Source organism: Pleuronectes platessa, chromosome 20 (assembly GCF_947347685.1).
Source record: "Pleuronectes platessa chromosome 20, fPlePla1.1, whole genome shotgun sequence".
NCBI lineage: Eukaryota > Metazoa > Chordata > Actinopteri > Pleuronectiformes > Pleuronectidae > Pleuronectes > Pleuronectes platessa.
In genome coordinates this window covers 7,383,941-7,408,697 of record NC_070645.1, presented here as the reverse complement: position 1 = coordinate 7,408,697, position 24,757 = coordinate 7,383,941, and the positions used below count along the sequence as shown (strand labels likewise).

The window sequence follows — 24,757 nt, the reverse complement described above, 5'->3', positions numbered from 1 at the left end:
TGAATCATGTTGAATTGTACTAATGTTTCATGTTTAACTTCAAAACTATTAATAATCTGTCAACTCAGATTTCTTGTTGGTTTTTGTCACACTATTCAGAATCACGTGCAGTGAACACACAGGAGGCCAAAGTTTGAGATAAAAAGTATAAACTTTACTCCCAGTCCAGCTTATCATTCATGAAATGACAGTCCAAGAAGAACCATGTAAAACTGGTAAGAGGCAGGGAAACTCAAGTCCAAAATAGTCTCTGGAGTACTGGAATCTCATCAGGATTTTAAAAAAAAACTAAACACCAGGTCCAAGCCACAGATCTGGTCAGCTGCACAACAGCTGGACTTATGTCTGAAGGATCCTTACATGACATGAACCTGACAGATCATAAAACAATGTGATTGTCAGTTTAAACATTAACTTGCAGGACGAGACTCTGGACATTTCCGACGCTGCACTCTGATGACTTACAGACGACAATATGAGCAGCTTCGGGCAGATCCTGAAGGAGATCGGAGAGTTTGGTTTATTTCAGAAGCGTTTAGTCGCTGTGTTATGTATTGCCAACATTTTCTGTGCTTATGAACAGTTTGGACAAGTGTTTACAGGCATGAACTTCCCTCATCACTGTAACACTGACTGGATCCTGGACCGAGGACCCAACCTGACTGTGGAGAGACAGATAAATCTCACCATCCCTGTGAACAAAGATGGAAAGTATGAGAGCTGTGAAATGTTTACACCTGTGGATTGGGATTTGGAAAAGATTGAAGCATTTGGGATTAACACAACAACAGGATGCATAAATGGATCAGACTACGAGACACCCAAAGGGTCCACCAGCATCGTGACAGATGTAAGAGAAACGTTGTTGTACTAATTAATTTAGAATAAGCTAGTGTGTGAAGTACTGTGCAAGATAGGCAGACAGAATTATAATCATTTGGTAATGTAAAAATAATAAACTGATTTATACCTATGCAATATTTGGACAGACTCGTACCGTGCAGATTTAAAATTCTAACAATCTCTGTATCTTTTTAAAGTTGATGGAGTCACCACTGAGGCAAAGGTCCAAGTTAATATATGTACTTGTATACTATTTTCTGTTATCAGTTTGATCTGGTGTGTGACAGGAGCAGTCTCATTGAGGTTTCACAGTCCATATTCATGGTCGGTTTCCTGGTTGGAGCGTTGGTGTTTGGGCTGATGGCTGACAGGTACCATTTGAAATTGGAAATGAATTGCAACTGAAACCTGACTGAGATTCAAACTGTGTCAGTGCTGTGTTTGGAAACCTTTTAAATGAGATTTTTTTCTGTGATATATTTACTCTAGACTGTACATCTGCACCTTATCCCCTTGTTTATCCAGAGATTCTTGAATGCGGTACTGTTACAAAAAAGATTGAAAATTACATGAGAATAAAAATTATTAAGCAGTTTATGATCCTCACAGCCTAGGAAGCTGTTCAGAAGCCTTGTTGTCCTGGTGCAGATGTTTCTTAATCGGCTCCCCGATGGTAGCAGGGGTAACAGAACGCTGATTGAAGATGTTCAGCAGGGATGGGAGAGTTCATTTTTGAAAAATATGTGTAGCAGCTCTTTATTATTTTTTTCTTTTTGTGTAGGTTTGGTCGACGCTTCGTGGTCCTCCTCTCGCTCCTTCAGCTACTGCTGTGTGGTGTTGTTGCTGCTTTCTCACCCAACATCTATGTCTACATCGTTATAAAATTCTTAGGTGGCATGTCAAATTCTGGAATCGTTATTAATGCATTTGTCATAGGTAGGTACATAATAAAAACCGAAACTGAATGTCTTGATACTTCATCAGAGTCACTAACAGTAAAATCATTGTAATTTGTAATATCTGGTACTTCTACCCCACAGGACCAGTCATATACTTTGAAACCTCTAAAAATTCTGGCTTTAATCCACTGATCTGATAAACACCACAACAAAAATGCTATATATCAATTTGTAGGCAGGTTGCATTAGCGCTGGTGTGCAAAGAGCAGCATTTTCTGTGGCGACTGTCTCGATCCTCAGAACACATGAAGATATATGTATAAAATTGTTGTAGTATATGAAAATTAGTACAATGAAACAAACCCCTGGGACTTTTGATTATCTATTCACCTGATCACATTTTACTGAATGTATGAAGTGATATTGCAAAACATTGGTTCATAAGTAACTTGCACAAACACACACATAATCGTGCAAGAGAAGCCTAAAATAGGAAATTGTGAATGATGCCTTTTCTGTCTCATCTGTCCTTCTGCTCTGAAGGTGGAGAATGGAGTGATTCTTCCAAGTTTGCTCTCTGTAGCTACATCTGCTCATCTACATTTCCTCTTGGACTGATGGTGATGTCTGGCTTTGCCTATCTGATCCGTGACTGGAGGATCCTGCAGCTGGTGCTCTTCTGCCCTCTTGTCCTTGTTCTGGGACTCTTTTATTGGTCAGTTGCCTCTCGTGCCAAATTCAATACTTGTTTTCTAAAACAATAGAAGTATATATTTGAGCTTGTGATCGTGGATCTACACGTCCACCAGGGTTCTTCCAGAGTCAGCTCGCTGGCTCCTCACCCAGGGCAGGAAGAAGGAGGCCATAAAGGAAATCTGCAGGGCAGCTAAGGTGAATGGGAGGAAGGTCCCAGAAGACCTGATAGAGAGGGTGAGTAAACTCAAGCACAATGAAGCACAATAAACAAGTAAATAGAGACTAACTGAAATATAAACCTTGATTCGTAAGCTGGAGGATGCAGGAGCATACAAAAGAGGAAACATGTTGGACATCTTCAGGATCTCCTACCTGAGAAAACGTACTCTTGTAATGAGCTTCATCTGGTGAGAGTTTATTTCAATCAAAACCTGCTGATTGGCCTTGTTTGAACTTTAAGGCTTCATTTTCAGACATTTCTGACAACGTCAAGCATGTTGATGGTGTTCACAAATACGGACAACATGAATGCAGAGTAGGGAACAAAGATTCTCACTGTTTCTACATAAATATCTACGATTAAGCTTAAATAAGCCTTAAGGGAAGCATTGGCTGTCTGACAAAATGCAAGGGCTTGATTTTCAATACTTTTACAAGTAAATTAAGGACCACAAAAAGTTGTAGCAAATCCCCCGAAAGATGTTCCAGACTTTCAACTGATGTTTCAGGTTTATTTGAAACTTTCCCAACCATCACTGTAAGAGCTTGTGCCTCTTTGGAGGGTCGCTTAGACATAATACTTTATATTTGTGAAGTTACAGATTCATAACTGGAAGTTGGCGTCTCTACCGGAACTTCACTTTCAAAATAAAAGCATCTAATACAAAAACGGAGATGAGATTATCTGACCTTAAACGAGCAAATACTTCATAATAAAAGAACAGAAAGACACTTCAACAATATTAACAATAATAAAGATTGGGTTATTTACAACGATTAAGCTTAAATAAGCCTTAAGGGAAGCATTGGCCATCTATCAATATACAAGAGTTTGATTTTCAATAAGTAAATTAAAGACCACAAAAAGTTAGTTCATGCTTCTTTGGCACCTTACATCGTAGGTTTATCAGTCATACCCAAGGGGGAAAGACCCCCGGGTAGACCCAGAACTCGCTGGATGGATTACATATTCCACCTAGACTGGGAATGACTCAGAATCATCAGGATTAGCTGGGAAGAGGGATGTCTGGAATACTTTATTTGGCAAGTTACCTCCATGATCCTAGCCTGCATAAATTTGCAAAAAGTAAGATTGCAATTCATCATTAGTTCTGTGTTATAATAAGATACTGTCCCTACATGCATCTTATGCTATGGCCACTAAGGGTTTCTGTGAGCCTCATGCAGCAACCCAGTGAAACGCTAATTCCAAAAAAAAACGTTTTTCTTGTGATCGCTGAAGACATGTCCCCCCCTTGATAGGTTTGCAACTAGTCTGACGTACTATGGACTGAGCCTGAATGTCGGCAACTTTGGTCTGGATATCTACCTCACGCAGTTCATCTTTGGTCTAGCAGAAGTTCCTGCATGTCTGGGCACTTTACCACTCATCCAGCACTTTGGGAGGAGGATATGTCAAGCTGGGATGCTGATCTTTGCAGGTTGTGCTTGTCTTGGGATACTTGTGATTCCAAAAGGTAATGTGTTGTATACAACAGTCTGGAACATATAATGACCAGAGCATGTAATTTATATAGGTGTGAAATGATTTTATCCTATAGATCTTCCTCAAGTCGTAACAGCCTTAGCTGTTCTTGGAAAATATGCAGCTACTGCCAGTTTCACAATAGTCTATGTTTACACAGCAGAACTATACCCCACTGTTGTTAGGTAAGTATTATCCCAAATATAAAATTTGAAAACTGGTATTTTGTCATATCGCCTCTTTTGCTTGTATTACTTAAGACGCCTATTATCTTTACTGGTAGGCAGAATGGTTTAGGTCTGAACTCCATGTGTGCTCGTTTGGGGGGAATCCTCGCTCCACTGGTCAGACTCCTGGACGTCTACCATTACACCATCCCCATGCTACTATACGGCACCGTCCCCATTGCTGCTGGAGGTTTCTGTTTACTACTGCCTGAAACCTGCAATGTTGAACTGCAGGACCACACTGAACCAAGGTGAATTGATGAACCTTTTATCAACAAAACACTTATTTTTCTTTGAACAAGACCAAATTAATTGTGTCTAATAATGCTCTTGTTTTCAATTTCAGGGAACCTGAGAATGGAGCTGCTGAGATTTTATGTAATTTAGAAAAGAGCACAAAATTGTAATTCACATGAGCAAACCAGAATCAGAGTCCTTAATATCAGGAACAGTAGCGTGTTTCCACTTAACTGATACAGTGGTAACAGTAATTTGTGAGATCGACCTTGATCAGCTGAAAATAATCTAAATGTTCTAAACTTGTATTTTAGATCCCATTCCTGCAAAATTACTTGCCCCTTATTGATAGTACTTTACTGAACACAATCAACGTGTCATTATCATCAGGATATGTAACCCAGTCCTTTAAACTACCTGTAATCAAACCCCTTCTCATAATTTCCGCCCTGGACCAGGAGGTTTTAGCCAACTAAAGACCGATATCTAGCCTCCCCTTCCTGTCTAAAATCCTTGAAAAAGTTGTAGCCAATCATCTGGGTGAGTTTCTCCAGGAAAGTAATGTATATGAAATCTTTCAGTCGGGGTTTATAGTTAATCTCAGCACGGAGTAAGCCTTGGCAAAAGTCACTAATTACCCTCCAATAGCTTCAAATCAGGGATTTGTGTTAGTCCTCGTTCTGTTAGATCTTAGTGCAGAATTCGACACTTTTGACCATCACATTTTATTACAGAGCCTAGAACTGTTAATTATCATCAAAGGAACCGCCCTAAACTGGTTTAAATCATGTCTGTCAGATCAATTCCAATTCGTGCCTGTTCTGCGCAAGTCTTCTTCTTCTTCTTCTTCTTCTTCTTTTCTTCTTCACATCACTGAGCAGGAACAGGTTGAGTACACAACGGAGGGAGACGGGTCGGTCCGACGTCGCGAGTCTCAGGGTCACGGGGACCCCGACGGACAAGAGACAGGCCCTACGTCTTTGCGTGTGTCATGTGCAGCTATAAAAAATAATAAAAATGAATTTCTTTTTATCCTCTCATGACATTAAAGGTAGCCTCATTAAACATGAACAGGGGTAGAAGTGCTCACAAAAGGTTTTTAGTATCAGAACTTTTTAAAGTAAAAAAGCTGGATGTCCTCTTTTTACAGGAGACTCACAGTGATTCACTGAATGAAACAGACTGGGGAGTATGGTGGGGGGGTCAGCACGTACTAAGCCTTGGCTCTAACCTGAGCGCTGGAGTCGCTGTTTTATTTTCTCCCTCAGTAAACATGACTTTTCTATCCAGCACAGAGATCGTGGCAGGCAGGGCTCTGAGTATAAGAGTGGAAATACACGGTATTATTTTTTATCTAATCAACGTGTATGCACCAAACCACGGTCCTGAACGTGTTACTCTTTTTAAATTATTAAAAAACAAGTTGGACAGTGTGGGTCAAGGGGAGCGTATAATAATGGGGGGGGATTGGAACTGCTGCACAGACGTCACTTTAGACCGGACAGGACAGGTGCTCCATCCTCAGTCCTCCTCGGTTCTGGGCCAGACAGTCATGGAGGCGGATCTAGTGGACGTGTGGAGGAGGAAACATCCTTCAACCAGGCAGTATACCTGGATAAAAATAACAGATGGCAGGGTCAGTGGGGCCCGGCTGGACAGATTTTACATATCAGCTCCTTTTATCACACGTGTGACCAACTGTCAAATCCACCCGGTTGGTTTCACAGACCATCATTTGGTTTTAGTAGAGCTACTTTTATCTGCTGTTAGAAAGCCTGGATCCTTCTGGCATTTTAATGTTAAGCTTTTAAATGATTTAAATTTCTGTGAGAATTTTAAACTGTTCTGGGCCAACTGGTGTTCCAGGAAAGACTCGTTTCCCTCCCTGGGTCAGTGGTGGGAGGTTGGCAAGGGTCAAATTAAGGTCTTCTGCCAGCAGTACACAGCATACGCTACAAGAAACATTAAAAGAGCGATGGAGCAGTTGGAGGAAGACATTAAGGAGCTGGAGAGCGTACCTACCAACACAGAGAAATTACTGAACTCCTTTCTCCAGGAGAAGGCCAAAGGAGCTCTGGTCCGAGCTCGGTTCCAGGAATTAAAAGACATAGATGCACCTACCACGTTCTTTTTTAACCTGGAGAGATCCGTGGCCCAGGGGAAGCAGATGGTGTGTCTCCAGCTGCCGGATTGGAATATTACATCTGAACCAGCAGAGATGAGGAGACACGCGGTGGACTTTTATACCGACCTGTTTGGGGCAGAGGAGTGTGACGGGGAAGCTGTGGCCGAGCTGCTGCAGGACCTCCCACAGCTGAGTCCAGGTGAGCGAGACACCCTGAGCGCCGACATCACGCTGGAGGAGCTGACCACTGCTGTATCTCAGATGGCTGCAGGCAAGTCACCAGGGTTGGATGGATTACCAGCAGATTTTTTAAAACATTTCTGGAACAATATGGGACAGGATCTGCTGGATGTCTTGAAGGAGGCATTTGCTAAAGGGTTTCTTCCAGCCTCCTGCAGACGGGCAGTTATATCACTGCTACCAAAGAAAGGAGATCTGACCATGCTGAAGAACTGGAGGACCGTCTCTCTTTTATGCAGTGACTATAAGGTTTTATCTAAGGTTTTAGCAAATAGACTCAAGGTTTTTATGGAAGTATTTATTAGTGCTGACCAATCTTATTGTGTATCAGGAAGGTCAATCCAGGACAATTTGTTTTTAATGAGAGACATTTTTGATATGTGTACAACATATAATATTAATATTGGCATTATTTCCATCCACCAAGAAAAAGCCTTTGATCGTGTCGATCGGTCATTCTTGTTTGCCACACTGCAGGCTTTTGGTGTCGGGGAGCACTTTCTGTCCTGGGTGAAGTTATTATATAATGATACATGTTGTGTGGTGAAGGTGGGGGGGGGGGGGCTGAGCAGACAGGTACCAGTCCAAAGAGGGATCAGGCAGGGATGTCCAATATCAGGCCAGCTCTACAGCGTGGCCATCGAACCTCTCCTGTGTCGCCTCAGAACTCGGCTGAAAGGCCTGCGTCTGCCAGAGCTGCCTCAAAGTCCCCCTATAAAAATATCAGCTTATGCTGACGATGTAAACATTCTTGTCCGGGATCAGGGGGACATACAGGAATTAGAGGGCAGTCTGGCATTATATGAGAAGGCTACGACAGCCAAGGTGAACTGGGAAAAGAGCGAGGCATGTGTGATTGGTCAGTGGGACGCAGGGAGAGTACCCCGTCTCCCTGGGAACCTGACATGGGGAGTAAAAGGGTTAAAAGTCCTCGGTTTGTTTTTAGGCAGTGAGGAGATAGAGAGGCAGAACTGGAAGGGAGTGCTGGGGAAGGTGCAGCTCAAGTTGTCTAAATGGAAATGGTTGCTACCCCAGCTGTCCTACAGGGGAAGAACTCTGATCGTCAATAACCTGGTTGCAGTGTCCCTGTGGCACAGACTCCAGGTGCTGACTCCTCCACCGGGACTCCTGCAACAACTACAGAGGCTGCTGGTGGACTTCTTCTGGTCGGGCCATCACTGGGTGCGGGCGTCCGTGCTGTACCTCCCTGTGGCAGAGGGGGGCCATGGACTGACAGACATCATCTCCAGGACTGCTGCTTTCAGACTGCAGGCAGCCCAGAGGTACGGCTCCACACGGTGCTGGTCGGCTGTGGCCCGCCTGCTGCTCTGGAGAGCCGGGGGCCTCGGGTACGACAAACAGCTGTTCCTGTTAAACTCTCCTCTACACAGACTGACTGGGCTCAGTAATTTTTATACTTCTGTGATAGATGCCTGGAGGACTCTCACCATCACAAGGCCTCCTGACCCCACGCCTAGGATGTGGCTCTTTGAGGAGCCACTGTTCAACAATGGTTTCCTGGTCCTAACATCTACATCCTCATCAACGACAATACAAAACAAGTTCAGGGAGGCAGGAATAGGGAAGCTGGGCCACCTGACACGGACATCACTGGAGAGGCTGGGGGGCGGTGACGGGGATAAGATCTACCAGGATGGTGCGGAGCCTGTTGAGATATCTATGTTTCTCTGTATCTTGTGATTATATTTTACCTATATCCTGTGAACAAATATTAACTGTATAATCCATATAATCAATAATGCTACAACTGTTTCTTATATTTAGAATGATGTATAATCTTTTTGACTCAGACGCAGGGTCAGGCCCAGAGCACGACCACAGAAAGAGCAGGTGTCAATCTGAATGTCAATCTGACCCAAAATACAATTCAGAGAAAAGTGTGTGATGGAAATTCATCTTGAGATTTGAAATAATGAAAGCACGGATGCTCAGAAAAGAGAGAGGACGTGCCAGAACTAATACAATGAGGTGCTTCATGAAACATGGTGAGAAAAAGGTATGAAATCCTCCTGAAATGCTTAATCTGCTGGGTCTCTCCACTGTAGCAAGCTCCCTGTTTGCCAAGGCCACAGTAGTGGGACACCTGGTCAGTTGAAAGTGATGTGCTTGCAAAAAACTGCACTTTACGGAAACAGTGTACATCTGGCCAATGGCTGAATTCCCTCAGGGAAAAAGAACCGCCTCTGTGCCCACCCTGTGTCTGATTATATATACTGTGGATTTAGGATTGAACGGGGCTTCTTCTCGACATGATCCAGTGAACCTGGTGACGTGTCCGGCAGAACCCCAGAGACTCTCTGTAAGTATTTCTTTATTTTACAATAAATGTTCAATTTCCAGAACTTCATGTATAAGTGTCTAATTATTCCTTCTCAAATCCTGGATCAACAAACACGTTTGTCAAATCGCCGGAGGCGAGGTCAAGTTTAGTGCCTGGCGACGACAAGCCTCGTGGATGAGGTGTGGCAGTCACTGGCCCAGCCTCTTCGGACCTTCGCCCAGAGCCAAAGCCAGGCTGACCAGTGGACAAGAACAGAAGAATACCAGTTTCCTGTCCTGAATGTGAGTCCTGCCGTGGGGGAGTGGAGAGAAGAGAGCGGCCGACTGCTAACCATCAGGACTCCAGCACTGGGCCCTTTCAACACCTCTGCAGGGAAACAGCTCTACTGCAGCTGTGTGAAGGTCCTGCACTGTCGCTCTCTTGAAGGAGTCAGGGAGTCGAAATGGACGGAGGTTTTTGGCTCAGATTATTCCCCTAGTGGCAGCTGGCGGGTCCTGTATAAACCTCCTGTGGAGAAACGGATGGCAGACATCCAGTGGAGAATTATACACGGAGCTCTAGCTACAAACAGATACAGAGCTCACCTGGACCCAAGCACTGAGGGGGGGTGTCCTTTCTGCTCGCTGCCAGAGACCCTGGAGCACTTAGTAGTGTTGTGTCCCAGGTTAGCTGACACTTTTAAACAGCTACAGGAGTGTGTGGGGGGTTTAGGAGAGGCCTTCTCGCTACCACTCTTTGTTTTTGGACCCAAGTACTTGGCAAGAAAAAAGAACACTATGGTTTTAATGAATTTTATTTTTGCTAATGCCAAGATAGCAATATGGATTAGTCGAAAAAACAAAATGGCGGGGGGAGGCTGGACAGATCCACTGCTCTGCCTGAGGGGTTTGGTGGCAGCTCGGCTCAGAATTGAACATGCATATTTTACAATTACGGACAATCTGGAGGGTTTCAGGGCTGTGTGGGGGGTGGGACAGGTCCTTTGCTCACTGGGGGACAACCAGTCTCTGGTTTTAAAATTTTAACAGAACATCTGGTCATTTTATCGTTGGTGTATGATGCATGTGTGCCTGGAATGTTTTTAACATTTTCTGTGACACATAATTTTGAATAATTAGGGATTTTTTGTTGACAATGTGACTTAAATAAAGTTATTCAAAAGTCTTCTTCTTCTTCTTCTTCTTCTTCTTCTTCTTCTTCTTCTTCTTCTTCTTCGCATCACTGAGCAAGAACAGGTTCGAGTACACAACACGGGCGGCCGGGCAGGCCCGACGTCGCGACTCTCAGGGTCATGGAGACCCCGATCGGAGAGACGGCCCTCAACACGGGCGCCAGCCTGTGGGACGCCGAGGGCGGCCGCACGATATTCCGCGCCACGATACCCCTCAAGGTCTTTCACACATGCTCCAGACTGCTGCGCTTCGACGACCGCAAGACGAGACGCGCGAGAACGTGGTGCTGCTGAGCACGCAGCACTCGGAGGCCGACTGCAGCGACCGCGCGGACGGCTAACCGGTCATCGTCCTGGACTACAACCGCAACAAAGGAGGCGTGGACAACCTGGACAAGGTGATCGGAACGTACAGCTGCAGGAGGATGACCGCGGGCTGGACCCTGGTCGTCTTCCACATCATCCTCGACGTCTCTTCCTACAACGCCTTCGTGATATGGTGAGAAGTCAACCCCGACTGGATGCCGGTGTTGGGCCAGAGCCCAGCGGATGGCCACAAGACACAGGTCAGAGGTTAACACAAGGAAAATCTAAACAAAGGCCTGTATAAATCAAGGCCTTGTGGAACAGTCCGATCCACCTGGGAGTACTTTTACCTGGCAGTTTCAAGTAACCCCTAGCTGGTTTCAAGCCCCCCGCAGGACCAGGGGAACCCCTGCTGGGTCTGTAGATGCCCAGTGAGGGCCGAGCCCCTCCCACTGGGGTTCAGCTCTGACACTCAATTGGCTTAAAGCCAGCATCATCCTATGACCAACTCCTCAAGGAGGAGGACCTCTCAGGTAATTTAAAAGCCCTGGCACCCCAAAAATCTTCGCCATTTTACCCTGCTCTGAAGACGTCAACAGACCCCTCCGGGTCTTCAGATGATTTAGTTGCTAAAGGGGGCAACCTTAACTTTTATCAGCCATTTCTCCCTGCTAAGGACTTCGACCAGGCCCTTTCCGGGTCTCTCAGACGTTCCAGCTCTAAAGGAGGCAACCAGAGTTATTTTCTTTTATCTTAAGTTGAATCTTATTTTGAAAGACTGTTTTTATTTTAACTTGAAAGAGATCGCCACAGGAAGTCCACTCGCAGGCCGAGACAAAGACTTTCTTTTTCACGATCCCCACAACTGCGCCACAGCTGATCATCCCTGCAGAAGAGACGATGTTTCATCCCGTAGAGCAGTGATTTTCAACCAGTGTGCCGCGGCACACTAGTGTGCCGTAAGAGATCGTCAGGTGTGCCGTGGGAAATTATCTAATATCTAGTGTTGCACCGAAGTATCGGCCAAACATCGGTAGTGGCAGATATTTGCCTCGTTTACCGACATCTGCACATTGGTAATAAACTTGACTTTCACCGATATCATTGGTATTTGTGGTTAAACTGCTGGGCAGGTGCCGCGGCTGGGGCAGCAGTCGCCCTCCTCTCCACGCCGCCGGAGACTCGGCGTGCGGCACGCCTCAACGTTTTTTTGGGGGGGGATGTCCTATTCCGCTGTGCCTCACGGCGTCAGTGGTGCGGGGTGCTTTCTTTCTCTTGGACCGTGGGGCGGTGTCCGTCGCCGGTGCGGAAGGCGGGCCGTTGGAGGGGACCGGGTACGGCGGTCGGCGGCAGCGACTCTGGACGCGTGTCGGGCCCTTCTCGTGGATCACCTCAGCTACGGCGGCCACTGGGGGAACCCTCCGTTCGCGCGGGGGGCCCCTTCCAGCGGTGCGCCTCGGCTGGCGCCTAGCAGCCAGAACTGGTGCGGACCAGGGGAATCCGACTGTTTAATTAAAACAAAGCATCGCGAAGGCCCACGGTTGGTGTTGACGCGATGTGATTTCTGCCCAGTGCTCTGAATGTCAAAGTGAAGAAATTCAATGAAGCGCGGGTAAACGGCGGGAGTAACTATTGGCACTCAAAACAGGTCAATCTGTTTTAGACAGGGTTAAAAGTTCCTGTTTTAAATGATCCTTGTGGTATTTTGACCAAAATATGTTACAGACATTTCAATAAGACCCCAAGGAACCATATCAAATGTGATAAAATGGGTATAATATGTCTCCGTTAAATAAAGTTTAGTTAAATCAAAGATTGTTTCATAAATCTGATTCAATTTGTGCTCATTAAAAGGTAAGAGTAAGAAAGGGCTGAAATAATTTAAAATAGTGCTTTAATACATTTAGAAATTATATTACTAACTATATGTATTATATGTACTGTGTTAGTCCATAGAGTGTCATTTTGGTTGGTGGTGGGCCCCAGGATTTTGTAAATGTAAAAAATGTGCCGCAGCTCAAAAAAGGTTGAAATTCACTGCCGTAGAGGAGCAAGACGAATCCGTTCCTATTCGGCCCAGCCGACGCCGCTGCAACCGAGGAACCAGCGCCACCGAGCTTGAGCGGCCACGATCATTCACTGGACTTCTGGAAAATCCGCGCGCCACGCGCAAGCAACACCGCGAAGGTCACAGTAAGAGGCTTTATTGTCTGGGCAGAGACTAGTTTAAATACTTAAGGCCAATGTATGCTTCTGCGTTTTGACGGACACGGACAGATAGGACCGCCCTCTCCAACGTGGAACGCCCTCTCCGAGGCTCCTCGGAGAACTTTTCGTGCCGCTCTCATTTTTCTAACTACACGTCGAAATGACGGACAGCCCACGGATAGCACTTGGCTGTGATTGGTCCACTAAAAACATAATTTCCGCCCAACGTCATTTCCGGATTCTCACATTTCCGGACTTCAAGGTTCCTGTTTTGTTACCTTTATATGAACACTGCCCCTTTGAAACTTAAACACAACCACGATTCGATTATGAACAACAACATGGAAGAGCGCCTAGTCGAAGAGGTCCGGAGGTACGAGAACCTGTACAACCCATCTACCAGTGCCTACAAAGACGCACAGATGACTGTGAACTCGTGGAAAGAGATTTCGGCAGCGGTCGGTGTAGATGTGCCAGAGTGCATGAAGACATGGAGGAGGATTCGGGACAAATTTGTCCGTGTAAGGAAGACCACAAAAGGCAGCAGTGGCGATGCAGGGTGGCAGACGGTCCCTGTCTTCCTTACGTTTATGTCGTGGCTGTCGCCACACATAAAGCATCGGGAGACCACGTCGAACTACGTACATAAGGTAAATACTTATTTTTGAACAGCCTCGTTGTGCTCGAGTTCACTGCCGATGTCGTTGTAGGCTTCACCATTTTGCAAAATGGAATACGGGAGAAATGCTGGCAAATGAGCCTGCATTGATGTTTTGCAATTGCTAAAAGAACACACTGTTTGTGTGCGAGTTGGCCCACTAGCAGTGCTTGGTCAGGGTTTGTTCATGAACCCAAAAATGCACCGAACAAAGATCTTTGAGTGCTTACATTGTTGATGTACTGATTGCGCTAATCTAACTTAAATCATTGTAGTCAAATGTGTTTTAATATGGCTAACAGAGAGCAACTGTCTTTTCTTAAAGTGCTTTCATTCCTGATGTAATGTATGCAGTTATGTTACTTTCATCATTGTAGCCAAACGCAATTTGTATATTTCTAACAGAGCAACTTCCTGTTATTTTATTATTATTCAGACGGAGCCACCCTCCGAGTCTGCCACCTCAGCACCTGCGGTCTCCTCCGAGTCCGCCACCTCAGAACCTGCGGTTTCCTCCGAGTCCGCCACCTCAGCACCTGCGGTCTCCTCCGAGTCCGCCACCTCAGCACCTGCGGTCTCCTCCGAGTCCGCCACCTCAACACCTGCGGTCTCCTCCGAGTCCGCCACCTCAACACCTGAGGCCTCTCATCTTTTGCTGGCTGCCCCTCCTACATCCTCCACGGTACTGCCATCTCGTGCGACGAAGAGGAGAAGACAGACGGAGCAAGACAAATGCACTGTGGCCGAAGTGCTCTCTAAGCTCAACGAGAACAGGCAGGAATTGTACCAGGCCTTTAATTCCGCGCAACCTGACTCATTAGACGCACTAGGTTGCTGGTCTAAATCCATGCTTTTTATGGCCAGGACACTGGACAAAGAAGATGTAGAGCCATTAACGGCTCAGATATATTTCCTGTTGTACAGCAACCAGCCCAGCAGGAAAAAAAATAATGTACGAGAATGTTTCTGTAAATTGTAAATAGTTTGTACAGGTTAAAGTTTGTGTTTTGCACCTTGTTTTTTTATAACCTATTTTGCTCCTTGGTTTTTATATCACTTATTTGCACCTTGTTTGTTATTTGTACTTATTTTGCTCCTTGGTTTTTATTTCACTTATTTGCACCTTGTTTGTTATTTGTACTTATTTTGCACCTTCTTTTTAAATCACTTATTTGCAACTTGTTCTATTACTAATTTGGTTTGGTATTGTTTGTATATACATTTGTTTTTAATAAAAACCCTAAAGTAAACAGTTGTGGATTTTGTCTATTTACATGGCTAAAATACAGCATCAATTCATTTCTCACATCCATACAGCCTGCAGTATGAGCAACAGGGCTGACCTTATGCAAAGACATTATGCGGCTTCTTTACACTTTCTAAATAGTTACTGACAGGGCTGAAAGTATGAAAGAATATGCGGATCAGGGCTTTGGGCAGGTTCGTATGGATGCAAATAACTCCAGCTCTGAGGAAGACTATAGCCAGGAACCATGTCTGATTAGCCTATACATAGACAAAAGGATGCAAATACACTTGTCTGCACACCTCTTTCGGTGGCTGTAGACAAAAGCCAACTATCATGTCCAAATAACTCCAGCTCTGAGGAAGACTATAGCCAGGAACCATGTCTGATTAGCCTATACATAGACAAAAGGATGCAAATACACTTGTCTGCACACCTCTTTCGGTGGCTGTAGACAAAAGCCAACTATCATGTCCAAATAACTCCAGCTCTGAGGAAGACTATAGCCAGGAACCATGTCTGATTAGCCTATACATAGACAAAAGGCCAGGAGCCAAGCTGATATGTGAGATTCATGTCTGATTTTATGCAGACACTATGCAGCTTCTTTGCAAAATGTAATTGTTTATGTTTTGCACCATGTTTGTATGCAAAGAAAGAACTCCATAAGGTTGTTCCTCACACCAATAGCAGCTCTGGAAGAACGGGCCCTTGACATCGGAGCTGCCTGTGACAGATTGGTGTCGTCAGCCACCACTCTGCGCCACTCACCAGGATGTACAGTTCCCCCCGAGTCTGTATCTGAGTACCAGGGCGGGATGTAGCGGCTCTCGGGTGTGGTCCCCTCATCTGTGTAGGCCAGGTAGTTATGGAGAACTACACAAGCCTTGACCACATCCCCAGCCTTGTCTGGCAGGAACTCTATCGCCCGCCCAAGAATTCTCCACCGTGCCACCATAATTCCGAAGGCATTTTCAATTACTCTCCTGGCTCTGGAAAGGTGGTAATTGAAAATTCTCTTCTCCCTGGTCAGATTTGCCCCTGAAAATACAGCAAAAACAATACATATCAATACGTATTCTGAATAGAACATGGCTGCACCACCATCACAAATAAGATACAACGTCTGTCAAATTCATATGCAACGTGTAATGCAGTCTATTATTATGGATTGTGACATACCTGGAAATGGACGCATGATGTTGTTATGCAGGGGGAAGGCAGCATCCGCAACAATCACGTGTGGGGCATCGCTCCTGGTCCCGGGAAGAAACGCTGATGGCGGCAAGTTCAATTTGTTGTTCACAAGCTGTGACCCAAATGCACTTTCTTTGAAAACGCCGCCGTCGCTCTCCCGTCCATATCCTCCGACGTCCACCATCGTGAAGCGATACCTGGCATCGCAGGTTGCCATCAGAACAATAGAGTGACTACCTTTATAATTAAAGAAGTCACTCCCGGCATGAGGTGGTGCCTTGATCGTGACATGCTTCCCGTCGAGGCTGCCAACGCAGTTCGGGAAGTTCCAGAGCCGCCAAAAGTCCGCTGCTACCGATGTCCACTGGCTGGTTGAAGGACAGGGCAGGTAATCTGGCTGCAGTGCTGTCTACAACGCCTTGCACACCTCGGACACAATACGGGACACCGTGCAGGATGCCAGTTTGTAGCTCGCCGCTACAGCCTGTTGGTTTCCACCAGAGGCTAACCGTCGTAGCGCCACAGCTAGTCTCTGGGCGGCATTAACCGGCATCATGTGTGTGTTCTGGTGCCGTATGTGTGGCTCCACACGACGAAGAAGGTCGTCGAATCTCCCAGCTGACATGCGGAAATACACAAAGTGCATTTCCTCGTCAACATCCCTCAGAGGTCGAACAAGAGACGCGTATTCTCCCGTCCTCTGCCTCGACTGATTTAGTGGACGTACAGACCACCTCCGTCTCCTCTTCTGTTGCTTCCGTCTCGCAAAAAAAGTCCTTTGAATCAGCTCCAGGTCCAGCTCCATCAACAGCCTCTTTCCAGTTGCCATGGTTCAATGTGTGTCAGGGAAGCCGGTAGCAGGTAAATAAACAAACGTGGACTTATTTTACTTATAACTACGTTACGAGGTAGGCTTCTCTAAGCTCAACTTCAGTTGCGCCATCTACTGTTCTGGCGGTGAATTGTTTTCACAACAAAAAGGCTCGTAGAACTATAAATCAAAAAGGGTCCGTCAGCTCCGTCCGTCCGTCAGTCCGAAACGGACTCGGAGAAGCATACTGAGGCCTTTAGCGTGTCATTTATTTGATTGTATGTTTGTTTTAAGATCGCTGATTTGTTTTAAGCCGTGTAACACGAGGAAACGATGCGTCACTTCCGGTTCCTTGTTTACATTGTCGAATGTTTTAAAGTGCCTCGCGCCGTGACAGAGAGCCTCCGGCAGCACTGTTGTCGTCCGACTAAGTTTGCAGAGACTTAACCTGTTAAAAGATCGGTGCACAACTCTAATTTGTACTGTGTGGTGAAGTCACTGTAGCTGGTCTCAGACGATGTTTTTGATGTCTCTCTCTCTTTCTCTCTCTCTCTTTTCTCCTAAACCTGTTTTTACACACGTCCCGACCTACACTTACATATTTCATGTGGCATAGAAAATTCTAGATTTAAAGAGCCTTAATACATCTCGACGCCATTTGGCGCCAGAACCAGGAGATAAGAAATCTCTTTGTCTAAAGTTCCTTTGTGTAACAGGCGACCGACCGCCATCTTGTCTTCGACCTCATGTCGTCTGCGGGGTCATAAACCTCCATCTTGAAAGTACGTGAACGTAACATCTTGATCCTGGCCAGACTACGTCACCACGTGATCTCGTCATTACGCCATAGCCACTCCCCTTTCTCTTTAGACACACACACCCACACACACACATAGAGACACAGACAGGCAGACACACACGACCACACACACACACCAGTAGATACTCAGTATTACATGTGTGACCATTGTGATAAGTGCTGCTGCTGCTGTTGCCATCTTTGAAATATTGGAGTTTGTTAAATGAAGAATCATGGAATAACATTAACTTTATTTCCCTTTAATAAATACTTTTGTAATTAAAGTATTTGTATTTCTGTGATTATTTGTACATGTGTATGTGAATACAGCTGGATTACTATAGCCTGTGCTCGAACTTAAAACCCTTCATTGTTTATTATATAATCATTAAATATTAAATATTGAGATTATTAATTTAACTTTTATCACTTGAGACTGATAACTATAGTTTGACTAGTTGGTCCCTGTAACCAGGGTGGTGCCCCGCTACGATAAGCAATGATTACAGATTGTATTATTCTTAATTGATAATTTTATTGTTTTCATTGATTATTTAACCATTATTAATGGATAACCGTATCATTTCTAATTAATTATTTTACTATTCTGAATTAATAGCTTTATAATTTTTAATTATTTTTAATAAATAATTTCTATTTTAATAATCATTTCTCATGATTATTAATAATTAGCCAACGTCAAATCTACTACTACTATTGCACAACACCGGGTGATGACCAACAATCAAATATTTGATCTAGTCCACAGTGAATGTGGACAAGATCTAGATAGTTTCTATCTAAACTAATTCGAGCTTCATTTTCAACCTGCCACAATTCCTCCCCCCTTGTCAATAAATGTTTACTACTACAAGTGTAGTATTAACATCTTTACAAGGAATAATCAATCTCTATGAAATTATTGTCACTCTTTGCTGAACCAGATTGAAGACAAACATTTTACGTACAATATTTGGGAATCACACACTTTTATTTCATGCGTAAAAGCAAAAGAACACTCAAAAGAAATCACCAGGTCTTAGTTCAACACTTCATGTAAACTCTTGTTCTTTTTAGTCTATATTTGTTATATGCGTCGTTGTGCAATTACATATACCTGCACTTGACAGGATCACCAAGGAAAGATCTAGCTGCGACGGGATTTTATCACAGTATTCAGGATAAAGAGAATATCAGCAGTGATGCAAACAACAGCAAAAATCCAATGCCGTAGTTTCTCGTATTTTTTTCAGCAATGTCGTGCTCACTGAGGGGAGCTATAGCGGCCAGAAAACAAAACAGTTTTGGTGGGGTTATGTCGGATGAAGAAAAGGAAGGGATGGTCTGCAATGAAGGTGCCTCGAGGCCTTAGTACACAGGTCAGCATCATGATGACAGCAGTGGCAGCCGCAGCCTCGGTTCCCTCCTCATTAACGTCCACGAAAGCCTTGTGGATGACTTTTGACATCACCAGGTTGTTGGAAGAAGACATGCCTGATGCAGAAAAGAGGTACAGCGACTAATTGAAACAAACTTGCCTGACTCACCCTACGTGACAGGAATGAACCTCATTACTTTTTTACCTGACATTTCCTAATTTTGATTTGTTTAATGTCCTACCTGAGAAGTCACACATTCTTGCATCAAAGGCATCCACCATGCCCATGCTGGCCAAGACAGCCCCCATGTCATAACTCTCCTCCAGCTTGAATTGAGGCAGGCCCACCTCAACATCAGAGAGAGACAATCTGTCTGAATGAGTCCACTCCATAAAGTTGTCATAGGTCAGCTCCTTCTCCAGCTGGGGATGAATACAAAATCAAATATTAGTTTGTCTTGTGGGTTTCTGTATTTGTGGAAGTGCATGTGTGTACATGTCTTACCTTCTCCAAACCAGTTGAACTGTCGTCTATATCCATGGGGAGAAAGATGAGCATGCTGAGCTCCTCCCCTTTGTAAGGAATCTCAAGGACCTGAAACAGTGTATTTCCATATTAAAACATATATATACTGAATAGATCACCACTTTATCCATAATCTGCTCTTTTATATTTCATGGAAACTTATTGACAAATGATCGGTTGAGTTGGTGAGTGACTGGTGAGTGACAGATTGATAGATACAATATTAACTGACTCATTAAATTCTGAATTACCTGGCAAAAGATCTCAGCAATGAAGCCCAAGGCGAAAGTACTGTTCTGGTGCATCATCTTCACTGGCTTAGTCTCATTCTAAAATCAGCACACAGAAACACCATCTGAAAGCATGTTCACGTGGCCTTGTGTCATGTAGCAAGGTTTAGTGAACAAACTGAGGGGGGGGGGCTGAAGAGGTAGAATGGGATGCCCATTAACCAGAAGGTCAGCAGTTTGATCCCAGTGCGTATGCCTAAGTGTCCTTGGGCAAGACATTGAATTCCAAAATTGCCCCGGACTGTGCTAGCAGTGTGTGATTTGTATGTGCTAGAAAAAGTGCATAGCAGTGCTCTATGAATGGGTGTGTGAATGGTTGAAAAGACAAGAAATACAAAATTCAGTCTCATTTAACTTTACACGGTGACATGATTATTGAGGGGGCAAAACGTGGCTTTTTCAGCCTGGTGATAATTTTACTTTGTGCATGTCAAGCTGCATTTACGAGGATTATATGGCACAAACTGACTTCCTTGCAGAATATATGGTCCTGCATGCTGATCTCACAAAAATCATTCAGCACATTCATAATTTTGGGGGCTGAAACACAAAAAACTCACAAATACCAACACTGGCCAGTGCAAAAAGGTGGCGCTCTGATATCAAATGAATATTCAGCAACAATATCATTTCATCCAACTCTATGTTGACTAGCTATATTACTCTAAGGTACGTTTTCTCTGTACAGTTTTACCTTGTTGATTCTGAACTGAGCATCTTTTGTGGAACTCTTCTCAAAGGGCTTGTCCCATTTGCCTTTGAAGTAGATGGCATTAACCAGCACCATACTGGTCATGCTGTCCACCACACCTTTGGCCAGCAAATTCTTGATTTTACCTAAGAAGTTAGAGCACAAATTTCAATAACGATTACGAATTGACATGCTCAGGCACTATGTTTCCCTGATATAGAGATAAGTTAAATCATATGTCTGTGTTGCAATCGCATCTGAGCGGAGAACCTCCTGAACCTTCTGAAAAAGGATGTCCCGAAGTATTTGTATTTGGTTATTGCCCCATTGTTTTCAACTTAATATTTTTTCAGTTCGTTGTTATGATTGCATTGCATTGAAGGGGACAACACCACGACTGAGTCTTTCCTCTGTAACACTGCATGGAAAAAACGGAGAAAATTGATTCAGACAGGCAGGATTTGTGATGTCACAAACCTAAGAAAACAATCATGTAAACTTGTGGGTGGGGCTCAGTATCTGGAAAACTGCTCCTCAACTGCAGGTGAGCTGTGAGGGTGGAGTGAAGGTGCCATATCAGCATATTCTTGAATCCTACTCATGATATGAGGTAGGAAGTTGTAGAGTTACATTTAAGCCATTTTAAGGCCATAAGGGACAATTTTTCATGACAAACCTTTTGAATATGTAATGAACAAAGACGTTTTTGGGAAGGTGGAATACGCCTCAGCAGTTCAAACTTACACATACTGGTAAGGAGTAATCTGTGCCACCCACCTTGTGTGTTCTTCTCCACCCAGCCGTTGATGTTGAGCCTTGCTGCCTCATGACTGGTTTTAAAGTCAACAGACTCTAACTCTGCGTTGTAGTGCTTCATGGTTTCTCCTAAGAAATCCTGGAACCATTAACAACACATTTATTGATTCAGATCACTCAACGAAAAGACACTTTCATCATTTGACTTTGTGGAGTGGAGTCATTACAACAAGGAGAACATTTTCACTATCATTACTCTGCTTGCCTGTTTACAGACCCGCTGTTCACCCCCTCACTCATCTTCCTTTATATCCTATGTCCATGCATCTGTGCGTCAGTAGTCATTTCATTTCCAGATCAAGAGTTTTGTCATGTTGCATACCTGTATGGCTCTGTTTTTGCGTACTTATGTTCTTTCTACTTATATGTTTACATCGGGGATCATAGAGAAACGGTCTCTAAATCCAATCTATGTCCTGTCCGTATGGCACAATTGACAATAAAGTTGACATTGACTATGACTTTGATCATGAATACACACCTCAACAAACTGGAAGGAAAGCTCTCCGTACAGTCTGTTGGCAACACTGAGGGAGTAAGGAGCGTCCGCCTTGTTGAGTGTCTTCAGTAGTTCACTGAATTCAGCGTGGATGTCATCCAGACAGAGCTCCATCTTCACCATCTATCGAGAAAGCAGACAAACTAGTGTTTAGCCAGTGAAAGACCAATCTAACATACATAAATAAATTTAGGACGCTATATTCTGTCCAAATCAACGAGACAACGTTTGTTAAATTTCATTTCATCCATTTCATTCAGTGTTAACAAAAGGAAACGCCTTAACTTGTGTGTACTTGATTTATCAAATCCATTTTTTATGGGTTACCATAGTCTGAAACTTCTTGATGGTGCATAATTCATTGTTGTGTCCTGCAACTACTTATTAAGGATTGAATAGCACATAAGCAAGTATCTGTAAATAGAGAGAAGCCGGGACTACATTCCTGAGAATTATGCAACACTCAGAGACACACTAAACCTTCAGTTGGGCCACTCTTTACATTGTTGTTTGTGTCTGTGTGTGTTTTTAAAAGTCATATCAAGGAAAGCCAAATTGGAGATTAGTAGAAAGCCCCTCACCACATGACACCACACAGAGCACTTGTTTGTTAGTTTCTGCTGTTTCACTGCGAACTTCACCTGCTGCCACGGCTGCTGTAGCTGCTGTAGTTGCTGTGGCTGCTGCTGCTCTTCTTCAGACTGCATCTTCTCACAGAAGCTGAGGGCCTGATGGTACAATTGGTAGTGTTCACTGTTCAGCTGGACATGAGATGTTGTGTACAGGAAGTTAAAATATCATGGCAGTAGGGATGTTTGGGTTGTATCGTATTTTGTAGGCCCACATTTAGACTCAAACGGCTGATCAGTGAGAAGTGAGTAAAACTATAAAACACAAGACATTGGCTTAAAATGGTTGTGGTTACATATCTTATTAGGGCGTTAACTCAAACGATTCACCTTTTTAATGCACATACCTGCATACCCCACCCTGAGCGCTTCTAAGCAACAAGGCCAGACCTGAATTGCCTGAAAGACCTGGTCTTTAAAAAGCACTCATCCGAAAAAAAGGACTGGATGAATTATTTGTGTTAGAACGATATAAGCAGGGGTTTTGTTGCTGCACTTATAATAAATCAGGCCACTGGTTATGAGCTCATGTCTTAAAAAGTTCCAACGGTTAACTAGTAAAAGTAAGAGGAAAAAACTGAAATCAAGTCTCTAGCTTGACATTTTTGTTGGCCCTCCAACCTCCATTGTCACAGCCAGAGGGGAATCAGACATGCAAATATATTAAATGAACTGGAGAATGACAAGTTCCAACAAACTCCGGTAACCACACTGCTGGCTCATATTTGTTATTCCCATCAAATAACTTCAGTAAATATAGAGCAGATGTTGCCAGCTGGCCAATGCACAAGTCAATGTCAATATGCCAAACTGATCCTCACAGCAACTGCTTTATTTCATGCATGCACAATAACACAACATGAATGCACAAGCAGTTTTATTACTGCAACACATGATTGCACTGGCAAGATTATTGCCTAAGAAAAATACCACATTTCATTACTTTGTGTAAGGGAAGCTGCAGACATTTTCTATTGTGCCCAAAAATTTTATCAAAATCCCCATGGGCCTGCACACTGATACTCTCTCACTTAGACTTCCTTGTTTTCCCTTCTTGTTTCACACAATGTTTTGACCTATTTGCCTACATATCAATAACCTCCACCAAATGTCTCATTGTACTGGTTTTTACTACCCTGTGCTGTTAGGGCACTCTCTCAGGGTTTTATTGTAAATCAGATGAAGAATAATACTGCATGCAAAATTGTTTTCGTCCCCAAACTGAACTGAATAGACATAAATTAAGCTTTAAAAAGTGTTTTCCCCGAGAATCCCTGTATTACTTCTAAATTAAGGATTTAAATGTGTAAAATGAACCTGCAGTTTGTGGTGGGGACAAGAAGCATACCTCTGACATCTGTGTGTGAGTGTTGCCTCTGGCCCCCAGCATCACCATAGCCAGGGCTGAGGAGATGCTAAAAGGAGAGAAGAAGACATTTGCTGCCTTGTCCTTGTCACTCAGCTGTTTGAACAGATCCAGACAGAAGCTGGTGTTGGCCTTGGACAGAGGGGATGATGATGCCATTGTGTCTACAAAGAAAGCAGAGCATTCATTATTACATGACTCATTTTAAATCATGCTTTTAAATCTAATACACACTTATACACCCTTGTAGTAAGCATCATCATTGGTGTTAAATTTACATAGTTTTAATGGAATATAATGGTAAACAGACAGTAAATGTCAATCTCTGTGCTATACAGGTCACTGCATTTAAAATTACTTAAAATCCAGTTTCTAGACTACATTATACAAATAACGCCAAAGTGTGAATGGGACAGGTTCACATCTGAAGTAAACTCAAATCACAAACTAGGTGTCTCCAAACTAAACAGTTTAGTGCTGATATCAGTTTCTACTTCACCTTCAGAGCAGCAGGAGTTCGGAAGTCTTTCAGGAACACACTTACTTCTCTGTGAGCAAGCAGGTTCCTTATTTATATGCGCTGCTGACACACCCACAGATATTCCCTTCCGCTTTTTTTTTCATAGTAAAGTTTTTGCCATACACCCTTTCACAAACACATTCATACATCAGTCACACCCATGGACTGATGTATGACGCTTTGGATGACATGGAATGTAATAATATGGTCACACACTGTTGGCAAAGCAGACAGGTGCCACTTGAGTTTCAGAATCTTACACTTGCGTCACCTAATGAAAATAATAGAAATATTGCTCTGATTTAGGTTTGTTGTCCGGCAACGACAATACCAAAGGTTTAACCCCTAGATTCTCCAGCCTGTGATGTCCTT

General features: G+C 43.9%; 4 protein-coding genes across 4 annotated transcripts; 2 read left to right on the top strand and 2 right to left on the bottom strand.

Annotated features, from left to right (window-relative positions):
• Positions 1-475: 475 nt before the first annotated feature.
• LOC128426176 (uncharacterized) lies at positions 476-10,786 on the top strand. The gene is made up of 16 exons (XM_053413046.1): positions 476-850; positions 1,111-1,214; positions 1,625-1,779; positions 2,286-2,457; positions 2,552-2,672; positions 2,751-2,845; positions 3,921-4,135; positions 4,220-4,328; positions 4,427-4,621; positions 4,717-4,773; positions 6,474-6,621; positions 6,664-6,875; positions 7,638-7,831; positions 8,189-8,640; positions 9,463-9,702; positions 10,505-10,786. Exons 1-16 carry the CDS (start codon positions 476-478, stop codon positions 10,784-10,786), a joined length of 3,126 nt encoding a protein of 1,041 aa, XP_053269021.1.
• A 2,502-nt stretch (positions 10,787-13,288) lies between these two features.
• Positions 13,289-15,386, top strand: LOC128426174 (transcription factor Adf-1-like). Its single transcript, XM_053413045.1, has 3 exons — positions 13,289-13,609; positions 14,054-14,500; positions 15,318-15,386. The coding sequence occupies exons 1-3, from the start codon at positions 13,289-13,291 to the stop codon at positions 15,384-15,386; spliced, it is 837 nt and encodes a 278-aa protein (XP_053269020.1).
• Positions 15,387-15,488: 102 nt separating this feature from the next.
• LOC128426173 (uncharacterized) lies at positions 15,489-16,931 on the bottom strand. Its single transcript, XM_053413044.1, has 2 exons — positions 16,046-16,931; positions 15,489-15,904 (listed from the first exon to the last, which is right to left on the bottom strand). The coding sequence occupies exons 1-2, from the start codon at positions 16,275-16,277 to the stop codon at positions 15,489-15,491; spliced, it is 648 nt and encodes a 215-aa protein (XP_053269019.1). The 5' UTR covers positions 16,278-16,931.
• A 1,711-nt stretch (positions 16,932-18,642) lies between these two features.
• LOC128425518 (leukocyte elastase inhibitor) lies at positions 18,643-24,495 on the bottom strand. Its single transcript, XM_053412140.1, has 10 exons — positions 24,365-24,495; positions 23,848-24,029; positions 22,512-22,598; positions 21,853-21,993; positions 21,333-21,450; positions 20,559-20,701; positions 19,826-19,903; positions 19,554-19,643; positions 19,291-19,471; positions 18,643-19,164 (listed from the first exon to the last, which is right to left on the bottom strand). The coding sequence occupies exons 2-10, from the start codon at positions 24,022-24,024 to the stop codon at positions 18,935-18,937; spliced, it is 1,245 nt and encodes a 414-aa protein (XP_053268115.1). The 5' UTR covers positions 24,025-24,029; positions 24,365-24,495; the 3' UTR covers positions 18,643-18,934.
• Between the last annotated feature and the right edge of the window lie 262 nt (positions 24,496-24,757).

Bases quoted from the DNA above. Each gene is read 5' to 3' on its own strand.
- LOC128426176 (XM_053413046.1), top strand. From the start codon at position 476: ATGAGCAGCTTCGGGCAGATCCTGAAGGAGATCGGAGAGTTTGGTTTA. The intron at 4,329-4,426 runs GTAAGTATTATC...CTTTACTGGTAG, and splicing joins CTATACCCCACTGTTGTTAG to GCAGAATGGTTTAGGTCTGA. The intron at 4,774-6,473 runs GTAATTCACATG...CTGGTGTTCCAG, and splicing joins TTAGAAAAGAGCACAAAATT to GAAAGACTCGTTTCCCTCCC.
- LOC128426174 (XM_053413045.1), top strand. From the start codon at position 13,289: ATGAACAACAACATGGAAGAGCGCCTAGTCGAAGAGGTCCGGAGGTAC. The intron at 13,610-14,053 runs GTAAATACTTAT...ATTATTATTCAG, and splicing joins CGTCGAACTACGTACATAAG to ACGGAGCCACCCTCCGAGTC. The intron at 14,501-15,317 runs GTAGAGCCATTA...CGGTGGCTGTAG, and splicing joins GGACACTGGACAAAGAAGAT to ACAAAAGCCAACTATCATGT.
- LOC128426173 (XM_053413044.1), bottom strand. From the start codon at position 16,277: ATGGCAACCTGCGATGCCAGGTATCGCTTCACGATGGTGGACGTCGGA. The intron at 15,905-16,045 runs GTATGTCACAAT...CTGTATTTTCAG, and splicing joins CATCATGCGTCCATTTCCAG to GGGCAAATCTGACCAGGGAG.
- LOC128425518 (XM_053412140.1), bottom strand. From the start codon at position 24,024: ATGGCATCATCATCCCCTCTGTCCAAGGCCAACACCAGCTTCTGTCTG. The intron at 22,599-23,847 runs GTATGCTTCTTG...TTGTACCATCAG, and splicing joins CTCACACACAGATGTCAGAG to GCCCTCAGCTTCTGTGAGAA. The intron at 20,702-21,332 runs GTGGGTGGCACA...CTAACTTCTTAG, and splicing joins GGTGGAGAAGAACACACAAG to GTAAAATCAAGAATTTGCTG.